General features: G+C 38.8%; 1 protein-coding gene across 1 annotated transcript in view; it reads right to left on the bottom strand.

Annotated features, from left to right (window-relative positions):
- Nucleotides 1-14,103, bottom strand: part of LOC124279515 (unconventional myosin-VIIa-like) — a 754,149-nt gene that overhangs the window by 175,294 nt on the left and 564,752 nt on the right. The window contains exon 34 of the mRNA XM_046715341.1: nucleotides 8,255-8,331. Within this exon, the coding sequence (XP_046571297.1) occupies nucleotides 8,255-8,331 (77 nt within the window). The remainder of the gene's footprint in view (nucleotides 1-8,254; nucleotides 8,332-14,103) is intronic.

Raw genomic sequence — 14,103 nt, 5'->3', positions numbered from 1 at the left:
CTTGACCACACCCTCGTTTTGCGTCAACGAATACTTGCAAGTAAATCTTGAGATTAGCCATGTGATGATACGTTTAGCGAGCATCGGGGATATTGACAACTGTAATGTTAAAACTGCCTTTACTTGACTGGGTTAGTTTGATTTTTGTATTTTGGGTTTATATTCTGTGTCCTTTCGTAGTCTGTAAATTCTCCAAGTAAGTATCGAGGTCCAAGTCGGAATCATCCCAGTGAATGAATTAAGTCGTCCATGGCCATGCCGAATGTTGAAACAAATATTCCAGGCTTATGACGACACGCATTTCGCGAATGATACATGTTCTGCGATGTTGTCAGTTGACATGTGCAAATGAGAGATAAGATAAAAATTAAGATTATTGTAATCAGTTTATTGGAGCTGTCCATGTAATGTTTAACTGTCAAACGCAGCCGGTGAAATCCCGCTAAGGGAATTAACTCTCGGCCCGGATATTACGCAATATTGTTTACGTGGTTACCAGAGTGCTCATTTGCGAATGTCTGCGCATCTGTTGCGCATGTGTACCGGTAGAGGGAAGTTAGCAGCAGGGTGTCGATGTGTATCAGTTACATGCCAGGCCGTAGCGCTGATGGTTAGTGATAAACTGTTGGGGAGGGCCGTCCCTCTATTATATGGTCTCTCTTGACTGATCCCAAAACTTCCGCCCTATCACATGTTTGAATACACAATACAAATTATTCACAGGGTGTTTGACAAACCTCGTGTCATCATACTGCTCTGCTAATGATATAATTTACAGAGAGCAGAAGGGAGCAAGAAAAGGATGTTGGGGGTGCAAGGATCAACCTCTTGTACAGAAAATGATTTTGGAAGAGGCTAAAACATATCACTGCAACCTCTCCATGTGCTGGATTGACTACAAAAAAGCATACGACTCTGTCCCTCATGAATGGATTCTGAAGTCTCTTCATTGTATTGACCTCCCGGAGCGACTACTTAATTTACTCAAGTCTTTAATGAGTTGCAGGCCAACTTAACTTGAGATGTACTCCAAAGGGCAGGTATAGACTGCGGAATCTATTCCAATCAGAAGGGGAAATTTCCAGGGGGACTCCTTTTTGCTTTTTTGTTTGTCTCTAAATCCTTTGAGCTTTTTGCTCAATAGGGAGGAGGGTTACCATCCGGGACTCAGCACAGATCCCCGACACCACTTACTCATCTCCTTTACATGGATGACATCGAGCTCCTTGCCAAAGGAGAAACCAATTTGAAAGAACAGGTTCTCCTTGTCGAGTCCTTTTCTAATGATACTGGCATAGCATTTGGACTTAACAAATGTAATACTCTTCATTTGAAACGTGGCAAGGTAGTTAATGGTGGATCGGTCAATTGCAAGTTAGGGGGGGAAGGGAGGAGTTATTGAGCATCTTGTGGAAGATCATCAGGCCTACACCTATCTTGGAATGCAAGTTCGAGACAACCTCCAGAGTGCCCAAATTCATGACAAACTTCGGTCCCAGTACAAATCTCGCTTAAAGGTCACATGCAACCAAAAAAATCAAACACAATTAAGACACAATTATCACTTCTTCATGACATATAATATGCATTGCTGATTATGAAAAAACAAATAAACAAAATTGTAAGCGTATAATCGCAAATCAAAAGTGCAATATTTTGTACTTGGGTTTACCTCCCTCGAAACGAAGCAGCCGGGATACCGAACCCAGTTAGAGCGGGTGGGTGTGCACTCAAGTGTAACGGCTGGTTCATTAGCAGATGCCGCCTTCATGGCTCATTGTGTGTATATATATAGAAAGTTGGGTTTTGTAAATACATGCTCATTTTTTGTGTATAACATTTTGCGATCAACAGACATCATAACATGTCATGTGTTCAAGTATCACACCTGCCTGTCTGTGTAATTACATAATGTGACAGAGACCGAACTCGGGCCATAAATCAATGCGTTTTGTAGGTGTATAGCCTGATTGGTGTTAAGTTCAAATTGCATGTGGTCAGTGATCGAAGTTGTGTATTGAATATTGTCATTAGCAGACAGGCAGGCAGACACACAGGCGTCAATAAAACAAGACATTGAGTTTTGTCTGTGACAGCGACATATCTACATCACAGTTAGAAATTGTGTCAACTCTAAATAATGACATTGCTTTTAAGTATCGAACTGAGAAAGTGACTCGGTAAGAAGAACGTGTGGTGAAATAGACAAATGAAATTATATAAACAGTTTATTTACTGTCATAACATACAAAAAGCTCGCGCCTGTAAGATATCAACAAAACATTATGAAAATAGCTCACACCAAAGCCTTCACCGAGTATTCACAAGACAGCCCGCTTCCAAGTTGCGCAAACCTATTTCACTGCGCAAGTGCTATGAGCGCAGCCCAGCTGTTGAAACCCGTATTCCCCAGAAAAGTCTGGGGAAAATTAGTGAAACGTTTGAACTTCGATTTCGCGCGTTTTTTTTCATCGCGTTATTTTTCAACTTTATAAGTTGAATTTGCATTTTTAACGCTTTGTCTGCAAAGTTGTGTTTTACGTTGCATGTGACCTTTAAAGAAAATCTGGAGCTCAGAGCTTAACGCTGGAAACAAGGTCAAAGCCACCAATACTTTTGCTGTGCCAGTCCTTTCCTATTCCTTTGGAGTAGTTGATTGGACAAAACAAGACATTCAGAGTCTTGACCACCTGATCAGAAGGATCATGTCTGATAACAGAGCCCACCACCCTCGTTCCTCTCTTAACCGTTTATACATGCCAATCAATTTTGGAGGTCGGGGTTTGATTAATGTGGAGGCTCTTAAAGAATTTTATTGTGTACTTTTGCATGTATTTTATTTATGGGATGATCCCTGGTGATGCATGATGAAAGCAAGGAATTCCACAGCTATTTTAAGCGTGCCAAGGTTGTTGGACAGAATGTGAAATTTGAGGTTGACTTTGCTGATGTCGATGTACTGCTGGACGGTACAGCGATGGGAGAAAACCAGGTGAAGTCCTTCACCAAGTCTGCCCAGAGTCGGTCATTTGTGGAGAAGTTTTCTGAGAAACCATTGCATCATGTGTACATGCAGTGTGTGGAACAGAATAGCAATCCAACCGACTTCATCCAGGCAAAGGATGTTCCACGCACTGCAATGTGAAACTGAGGGCTTTCTTTTTGCTGCTCAGGACCAGTAACTTCCCACTCGCAATCGTCTTAATGTGATTCTTAAAGAAAATATTAACATGAAATGCCGACTGTGTAATGAATTTACAGAGACTGTCCAACACCTTGTCAGTGGATGCTTGTCAGTGCACAAACAGCATATCTTGAACGACATGATGGCATGGCTCGTTGCCTTGACTACCGTCTCCGCCATGCCTGTGGCTTTGACTACCAGGTCCATCCATGGTACGACCCTGAACATGTCCAGGGCGCCATGGAAACTGATGCTTTCAAACTTTTGTGGAACAGGCCCATATACAGCTTCAGAAGAATTCCAGCCAACAAACCTGATCCTGTCCTTTTTGATAAAGCCAATGAATTTATTGATATCATTGAATTTCTGTCCCTTTTGACAGCAATGTGATTGGCAAGCTTCAGGAAAAGCATGATAAGTATGCGGACCTCGCCTTTGTATCCCAAGTATACTGTTGTCAGGCTCCCCATTGTTCTTGGTGCCCCTGGAATGGTAGCTCCTGATCATAAGAGTGCCCGGTTCTCCACTGGGAGTACAGCCCTTCTGACACTCTGGGTAATGCAGAAGGCTACAGTGTTGGGGAGCCTTCATATTCTCCGGAAAGTTCTTGGTGGGTTCGACTAGGCAGCGTTTCCTGGGAGAAGTCCCATTCGCTGTCTGGGCTGCGTGTAGAGGGGGCAAGGGCCCTGAGCTGATGATGAGCCTTACCAGCCTCACTGTGCCTAGATCACCCAAACCCTCTCTGCTGCACATTATCTTTAATCTGTAAAACATAATAATAATTGCCACATACTATTGCGACCAACTATTGTAATAGTTTTTTCTCTCCTAGAATTGTCTCATTTGAAGCCATTTCCCAAATGAATGCATAGTTTATATGAAATAAAAACAAGCTGAAGTAGTTTCAGTCTCTTTTAATAACTGACAAGAAACTTGAAAGCCAGATAAAGTTTAAGAGGTAACAGGGGCGGATAACTGTAAATCAAAGTGAACCAATCTGGTAATTCCTGTATTTGGCTCTGCACATTTATCAATGGAAGTCAATTACAAAAACTATTGATAGTCACACATTTGGTGCAACGATAGTTTTTGTTTCAACGATCGATTAATCGCTATCATAGACTCAATAATTGTTATTCATTGATAGTTTGATGCATCGTTACAGCCCTAAAGCAATTTAAGTTTGTGTTAAATGCAAAGAATAGGATAACTTAAACATGAAGGGAATGAAGTTAAACTAAAGGTAAGGTGAGGTGAAATTGGGTTTAACGTCACGCTGGAGAATATTTCGCTCATATGACGACATGCATGCGTGTGTATGTGTAGGTGCAGCTGCTTGTACTAACCCAGGCTGAAGCTGGTTTTATAGTGCTAGCACACTGAGATACCATGCCGCAGTGAAGCATGAATACCCCACTCAGACACATTATACTGACTCCGAGCCGACCAGTCCTTGTTGTACCCATTAATGCAGAGTGCCAGGCAGGGACCAACAAGTACCATATTTTAACGTACCCTCCAGCTAAAGAAGAATGAAATATTCATAACATATTTCCTACTTTCTATTTTCTGGTCACATTCAACATGCATGAAATGACTGGTGTCTGCATTATCACCCAATGTAGGCTGTCAACATAATTGAAGACACTGGGTGCAATGTTTTATAAGATAACACGTTTACATAAGTTCGAAAAGTGGTCAAGTATCGTGGTGACCTTGGAGATAAGGTCAAGGACACCCAAATCAACTGGTGTCTGCATAATCCCCCAATGTAGGCTGTCACCAAATTAGAACATATTGGGTACAACAATTCATGAGATATCCCGTTAACAAGAGTTTGAAAAGTGGTCAATGTGTTGTGGTGACCTTGAAAATAAGGTCAAGGTCACCAAATCAACTGGTGTCTGCATAATCCCCCAATGTAGGCTGTCACCAAATTAGAACATATTGGGTACAACAATTCATGAGATATCCGTTAACAAGAGTTTGAAAAGTGGTCAATGTGTTGTGGTGACCTTGAAAATAAGGTCAAGGTCACCAAATCAACTGGTATCTGCATAATCACCCAATGTAGGCTGTCACCAAATTTGAAGACATTGCGTACAACAGTTCATGAGATATCACGTTAACAAGAATCAGGGAGGTACGGCCGGATGTATGTATGTATGGACATTGCTGAATACATAGCATTGCAGCGGGGGAACAAAAACACAGTAACATATGTAGTGTATGGAGTGGACTAAAAATTATGATGTCATCTGTGAAAAAGCCTCAAGAAATTGAATGTAATGATGACTTCTCCTGAAACGAATTAAATACTTTTTATTCAGGATTTGATTTTGCAGATTTCTTAGGAGAAAGAAAATTTTAGAATTATAATATAAGCATTTAGATGATATAAATATTTCTATTGATGATGTCATCAATTCATTTTCCCAAATCAACATACATAAATCTTGTGGTCCAGATAATTTGTGCAGAATTGTACTGAAAGAATGCAAAGAACAATTGGCTGTCATAATTCAGTAAGTACACAAACTGTTCCCACCCTTTGGAAAACCTCTAAGATTGTCCCAGTTCCTAAACAAGAGTCATCAGAAGATGACATATCCCCCCAGCCCCCACATATTTGAAAGAACAAATCATCTTACAGTCCAGCTTGACTTTTTTTAAACTAAGTCCAAATCGTTTCCATGGAAATCATGAGAAATATAAATGCCAAAAATCTGCAAAAAGCAAAAGGCACCATTTCAAAATTTGCCTAATATATCTGCCAAGTTCTGTTGAAAGATACTGAACGCTTTTCGAGTTGTGCACCGGAAATGAAGCCCACCCCTCCCTTTTGGGACTAAGTCCTAATCGTTTCCATGGAAACCGGGAAAAATAAATATGCCAAAACTATACCAAATAGCAAAAGGCACCACTTTGGCATCTGCCTCACATATCTGCAAAGTTTTGCTGAAAGATATTTAGAAGTTTTCGAGTTGTGCTCCGGAAACAAAACCAACCCCTCCATATTGAGACTAAGTCTGCATCGTTTCCATGGAAACCGAGAAAATAATAAATCACAAAAATCTGCAAATAGCAAAAGGCACCATTTTGGGATCTGCCTCACATATCTGCCAAGTTTTGTTGAAAGATATTAAGAAGTTTTCGAGTTGTGCTCCGGAAACGAAGCCCACCCCTCCCTTTTGGGACTAACTCCGAATCGTTTCCATGGAAACCGGGAAAATAAAAATGCAAAAAATCTGCAAATAGCAAGAGGCACCACTTAAGGTTCTGTTTGATATATCTACCAAGTTTTGTTGAAAATATTGAACGGTTCTTGAGTTATGCTCTGGAAACAAAATGATTACGGACAGACGGATGGACGATGCGTCGACTATATCCCCCCGCATTACATGCCGAGGGGATAAAAAGCAAAACCACCACATAATAATTGACACTGCGATCTCATCATTTGTTGCCTGACAATCAGTGGAAACACTCTGAAAAAAGACGGATATTGACTCTTGGTATATTGTCTTGGCCCTTGTCCTGCAGACTGAAGCCGCAGCACAATTGAAAGATGTTATTAACTACACCTTGGCAATGATCAGACAATGTGAATGAAGAAGGCAACACTGTCAGATGTGGGTCCAAAACTGGCTGACCTCTATGGCGAGACAGGAACACTGTCAGCACTAAAACCATGTCCAGAGGTTGAAGGAGGACAATCCAAATCAGTTCAAGAACTACATGAGGATGCCCATGGAGCTCTTTGGTGAAATTTTGGAGGGAATAGGGCCCAACATCACAGGAAAAGGCAACAATTACAGACCCTCTTTGGAAGCAGGGTTGAAACTGTCACTGACATTAAGACACCTAGCCATTGGTGACTAGTATCCAAGCATGGCTTACATCTGCAGGGTGAGCAAGTCATCCCAAGATGGCCGGGCTATCGTGGAGGCCTGCTGAGACGAGGTATTCAAGACTCAAACTATACCAGACAATTCGAACTTAGATGGCAAGTGCCTCATGCCATAGGGGCCCTGGATGGAAAGCACATCATTTTGATGGAGACAAGAAACACAAAGGGAGACAACTCTTTCGTAGAGCAACACACCAGCCATGAGAAAATGTGGTCAGAATAACAATTTACAGTATGTCACATACTGACTGACACGCTTAGTTGTTCCATTATCAATGCACTTGTGTCGACAGTTTGTGTGTCTAGAAGATAACAGCTGTGTTCACCAAATTGTCAGTGCTCACCTCCAGCAGCACAACCTCCTTAAAATCTCTCACCTCACTGAACACAGAGCGTCAAGTCATAAGGCTGCCAACAACACTGGCTGAATTTGAACAGGTGCTGAAAGATGAGTGGGACAGACTCCCACTAATTGTTATTTGAGGTTCATAAAGTGAACATATGACAAATGGTTGATCAAAAGACATCTGCATTTAAATTTCCCATCTTAGTTCTATCATCCTTCAAGAGTCTTGGCAGTCATTATATGATGACATCTACTGTCACACATCACTACTATTTGTTATGTGTTTTCAATTTGTTAATCATCATCATACACCTATCACTTGTTATATCCTTTTAAAAAAAATACTGTCTAAGGACCGTCCTTTTCAAAATCTGCAGGTTTCTGAGGCTGAGAATTTGATGCTTCATTGCCAGTATGAGGAGGAGACTGGCAGATGGCGTTGTGCGAGGAGTGGCTACACCAAGTACAGATATGGTCGTCAGTTGTGGCTCATACAATCACAACAATCATTATCTAAGAACTGTGTGACAATCAGATGGGTGGTGAAGTCATGGTGACCATGCTTTCCAACATTGCTGCTATTCACTTTTATATTGTGTATTCCTCCAGATTAAAAGTAAATTGGTACCAAATATCAATTCCAGCTTGGTTTCAGTTTTAATCAGATTAAAATATGTTCTAGTAACCATTCTATTTTGCAGAAAGCATATACAACAACTTTTCATACTATCATATCAAGAAAAGTGGGTGGTGCTTGATTAATGCTCTTGTGAATCGTTGTTTATCTTCAGTGCATATATTGTAAGTTCCTCACCTTTGAATGGTGCAGTTAATTTCTTGTTTGGATGGTGGGAAAGTTCTTCTCTTTGCATCTGTGGTTCTGGAAAGAGTCTGCAAAGAGACAGTTAAAACTGGAAATAGAGCAGTGGCAGTCAAAACATAAAACCTTTGTTTGCTGACTGATATTATGAGTAAATCAAACATACAAAATATCTGCAAACAACACAGCATAGCAAAAGAATAGTACTCAAAATGGTTACATGCCTAAAAATGAAGTAGTCCTCTCCTCTCACCTCTACTTCAATAAATATCTTGAACCAACTTCACCAAATCAGGTGACAGCTTAACTCAACAATAACAAGTCTTTTGACAACCTTGATCTTCATTCTAGTCTCCAAACTGGAAGCCTACATGGTGTCACAAATGTCACTATAGCATACTGCAAATAGTCTGCATCTTAACAAGTCTTTCAATAAGTGAATAACTTGCATACTAGATTACTGAAGAAAATGTTTCCCATTTGTTATCATATATTTTAAAAGTTTTGTTTTTGCATTAGTTGTAATGAAGTACATGTACAGTCTGGAGCCATACAATAGAGATATTGTTCTCTTTATATTCAAGAACATCAAGCATCAGAAAACATGTCTCCATTGGGTTTCAGGTGACAAATATAACAAGAGTCATCAGAAGATGACATATCCCCCCGGCCTCCACATCTTTGAAAGAACAAATCATCTGACAGTTACTTAAAGTCCAGCTTGATTTTAGACTGAGTGCAAATCGTTTCCATGGAAATCATGAAAAAAATAAATGACAAAAATCTGCAAATCGCAAAAGGCACCACTTTGGGATCTGCCTCACATATCTGCCAAGTTTTGCTGAAAGATATTAAGAAGTTTTCACGTTGTGCTCCGGAAACGAAGCCCACCCCTCACTTTTTGAGACTAAGTCCGAATAATGTCCATGGAAACCGGGAAAAATAAAAATGACAAAAATCTGCAAATAGCAAAAGGCACAACTTTAGGATGTGTTTGATATATCTACCCAGTTTTGTTGAAAAATATTATATGGTTTTTGAGTTGTGTTCCGGAAACGAAAGCAATCCTTACTTTTTGAGACTAAGTCCAAAATGTTTCCATGGAAACCAAGAAAAATAAAAATGCCAAAAATCTGCAAATAGCAAAAGGCACCACTTAAGGTTCTGTTGCATACATCTACCAAGTTTTGTTGAAAAATATTGAACGGTTCTTGAGTTATGCTCCGGAAACGAACCCACCCCTCACTTTTGCAACTAAGTCCGAATCTTTTCCATGGAAACCGGGAAAAGTAAAAATGCTAAAAATCTGTAAATAGCAAAAGGCACCACTTAAGGTTGTGTTTGATATATCTACAAAGTCTTGTTGAAAAATATTGAATGGTTCTTGAGTTATGCTCCGGAAACGAAGCCCACCCCTCACTTTTGGGACTAAGTCCAAAATGTTTCCATGGAAACCGGGAAGAATAAAAATGACAAAAATCTGTAAATAGCAAAAGGCACCACTCAAGGTTCTGTTTCATATATCTACCAAGTTTTGTTGAAAAATATTGAACGGTTCTTGAGTTATGCTCCGGAAACGAAGCCCACCCCTCACTTTTGGGACTAAGTCCGAATTGTTTCCATGGAAACCAAGAAATATAAAAATGCCAAAAATCTGCAAATAGCAAAAGGCACCACTTTAGGATCTGTTTGATATATCTACCAAGTTTTGTTAAAAAATATTGAACGGTTCTTGAGTTATGCTCCGGAAACGAAGCCCACCCTTCTTTAAAACTAAGTCCAAAACGTTTCCATGGAAACCGAGAAAAATAAAAATGACAATAATCTGTAAATAGCAAAAGGCACCACCTTAGGTTATGTTTGACATATCTACCAATTTTGGTTAAAAAATATCAAACGGTCTTTGAGTTATGCTCCGGAAACAAAATGATTACGGACGGACAGACGGACGGACGGATAGATGGACGAGGCGACGACTATATCCCACCGCATTACATGCCGGTGGGATAAAAATTCACACAACACACCATCCAGGACATATGTTTGGTTTCATTGCAACCTGTATTATATTTGCAGTGCATGGACTTAATCAAGTCATTTTCAGGAAATCATAATCATTATATGGGTAATAATTTATGGAAATTGTGACAAATACAGCCGAACAAATTAATTCCTCTAATAAATTATTACATCACATTTTGAGTGAGTTGTTAGATCTGGCAACTGACAACAAGCATGGCGATGTAGGAAGTATATATATATACGCATGGACATATATGTATGGATGACTCATACATAACATTGCTTTTCCTTTAACTCATTAAGGCTGAGAGACGCATATGTGCGACAAATTATTTAGCTCCTCACAGTGAGTGACGCGTATGTGCATCAACAGAAAGCACCTCTTATTCAGCGAGGGACGCACATGTGTGTCTTACTTTTTAAAATCGCACTGTACTATTATTTCAACCAATTTGGTAGTACTGAGCAAAGATTAGCTTTTCTCACGAGAGATGCTACCTTTAGTGTTAATCAGAAGAAGTATTCCAAAAGTTTAGATAGCCATTGCTAATCACTATCATAGGCTTATACAGCGTTTGGTAAATGAACACATGTCTGCGAGAAATGGGATTATGAGATGTTTTTTACAGAGGTAAGTGCCTGGTACTCTTCATTGGGAGTGGATGCTTAAATACTTTACACGCACATTGATTGAATTGGATGTAATGGTTCAGAGGTTACTGAAGAATATATTTTCTTCAACTACCTAATAAATACGAAATATATACGAAATTTCAAGGACATACGAAGAATTCAAACACAATAGAATAGTTTGAATTCACATTTTAGGTATTATTACGTTGCCATATTTCATATGATGAATCGTATACACATATAATAATAAATCCAAGCTCGAATAGATACACATAAATTAAGTTACTAATTTAAAGCTTACTGAATTGTAACTATTTATTTTTCATAACCTAAAGTTGATAATGTTACCTAATCGAATATATAGTGATAACTCGTGCCTTTGCATCGACACACAATATATATACATGTCAGTGTTATTACAACATCTGTAATCTTATGAACCTCGTTTGCATTCAGTATAAATATAGGCACGCCCATCTTCATAGATATTTGGGGGGATTCAACAGTAGTATCGTGTCACTTTTTGAATTCTATAATACATGTACTTTAATTTGGATATTCATTCATATCAAGGTGCAGATTATATTTACATGTAAAGCAAACCATTATGTTTTATGTACTAGTTGTGTGCCTAAATGTATATGAAAATAATTACTATCTATACTCAATGCTTGGATTTCAATCGTTATCATTTTACTTATCGAAAAACACTAACAAATGTGTGTTCGAGCTCTGAGGACAAATAAACACGCCATAGTGTCTATCTACTCCTGTTTGTCTAATGAGAATATTTCATACATCGTTACGATTATGTATGTCTACAATACACAAACTGTTACATGATAGCACGAGTTGATACAACCGGAACCCAGCATATCGATTGGTCAATGATATAGCAAATAATCAATCTCTGTCAAATTTGTTGAGTGACCAAACGTGCTCTTCAGAAATTTAGCCCATGCCCCATCACCTGTCCCTTCCTCTGTGACAGGTATCTCATGATACGATTGGTCAATAATAACAAATGATCAGCCACTATGTTGAACAGTTGAGATACCAAATTTGATCACGTGCCATCATGTGACTCTATGTTTCATGTCTATGCAAGGAATATGTATTATACAATATATGTATGTTCGTATGATAACGCATGTTTTCTGCATTAAATCTAGATGAAACAAAGTGATAAAATATGAATCTGCTCTATGTTATATGCCCTATGTTAGTCGCAGACTAGGGTATTAGTACTTTCCTTAAAATATTCAGTATACACTAGCATTGTATCGGCAAAAACGCTACTTTCGAAGGAGATTATAAAGCATGTAATTAAATTCTTCTTTGCAGTCTGTCATTGTTATAGATATTTTGTAAACTTAAACCTCACACAATGATATGATAGAGAGAATTTGTTTATGTATGTGTCATCTCTTACATGCAAAGAATACATACATATGTTGATAAAATATAAATGTACAAGCCGCTAAAGATCTACAAGATAAACTTGCAAAAAAAATTACATAAAATGTTGCAATATATGATATGAATTCACACCTGTTTTCTTTCCACGTAGATCTTTATGACACAATTATACAATCAGGACTTGTTTGCATGACTAGACAGTTTCCTGTCATCCCCAAAACTTGCCAGGGAAATCAGGTGTGAATAGCACTAATTAGTCTCGGCACAGCGAGCCGGACAATCAGCGAGTGGTTCCAGGATGTTGAGCAGTGAAGTAGCTCTCGGGCTTAATGAGTTAAAGCAACAATTTTACAAACGTCTAACAATAAACCCATATCATAATCATGACATTAAATTCTTTAAAACATAAAACTTCAAAATTCTTTGAAACAACCATGTTATTGATTAAAATCTCTTGGTACAGAAATAACACGGTTCTCATTTCCCACAAATACTATAAGCATATCAGCCACATATTTCGCTGAACACAAAATCCATAATTAAAGTTCAGGTTGATTTCTTCAACATGTTCATTTAATAATATTTCACATGGTAAGTATTTCAAAAAAAATTGCAAATCACATCATTTAACTGCACTGTCACTCAATACAGTCATTCATAGTCATTTAATATGGATGTTGTGGTGTTCCGTTTCGTTATTTCTTAATTTTGCAATTCACTAACCGAGTCGCAGAGTTCCCACCCTTAGTAAACGAACATGGAAACAGGCCGCAATGGCAAACATATAACAGGACCGGGATTCCATCCCACAAACAGTAAACAAAGTGCATGCATATGATGCATATGATTTATAACATTACCTACACAGTTTTTTCACATGTCACTTTCCATAAGGTGTGTTTATGTGTCAAGATGTGCACTCGCATCTGTTTTCAATCCATGGCAATTCCAATTACTTTACAGTATGTTTGAGCTCTGTTCAGAGTAAGTTAGTATTATAAATGGCATTATATATTTATTTCTAGTGTTAGCATATTCTTGTGTAGCGTAAATAGTGATATTTTCAAGTGTTAATTATTGTCAGAAATGAGTGTACACATAGCCTTCAGCGCATGTAAAATCTCAAGATATCAGACACGCCAGCGCTTCACTGTAGTTATGCAGGTGTACGGACATTTCCCCCATCAGGACAATTCCCCACACCCACACAATTTTATGAGTGGTGAATTGGCCTACTGGTTACAAAACAGGTGTGGGGAAATGTCAAGATGGGGAAATGCCATGTGGGGAATTGTCCTGATGGGGAAATTTCCTACACTCAGTTATGCAGTCGATACACTGTTTATTTCTGCATTATGAGGTATGCTTTTAGCTTGCATTTTATGAAAATGTTTCTAGATTGTGTTCTGACTGGAACTTTTTGCTGGTCTTTTACGCATTATCACGGACAGGAATAAAGTTTATGCCATCGTAAAAATTGTTCATCCTCACAACAACTCTACTACTTCTACTTGTTGCTCTGTTGTTAGCTTGACTGTCGTTGTGACAGCCTCTGGTTTACTTGTACCAGTCACACTTGTATCTGCTTGTGGAGTCTTTGGAATTGGCACAATGCGAGCACTATAATGTGCTCTTCTGGAAAACACAGCATCAGCATCTTTGTAGCTTGGAGAGCTTTGCTGTGAGCTTTGATACCATGAAACACTTTCTGGTCACGTTGATTTCTTCTGTAAGTGCAACCTGTCTGCATCTTCACACTGTCCAATTTG

This window comes from Haliotis rubra, unplaced genomic scaffold (assembly GCF_003918875.1).
Source record: "Haliotis rubra isolate DU_JTF1 unplaced genomic scaffold, ASM391887v1 Scf251, whole genome shotgun sequence".
In the NCBI taxonomy this organism is placed as follows: Eukaryota; Metazoa; Mollusca; class Gastropoda; order Lepetellida; family Haliotidae; genus Haliotis; species Haliotis rubra.
The sequence above is the reverse complement of the archived record's forward strand: the minus strand, read 5'-3'. Positions and strand labels throughout refer to the sequence as shown.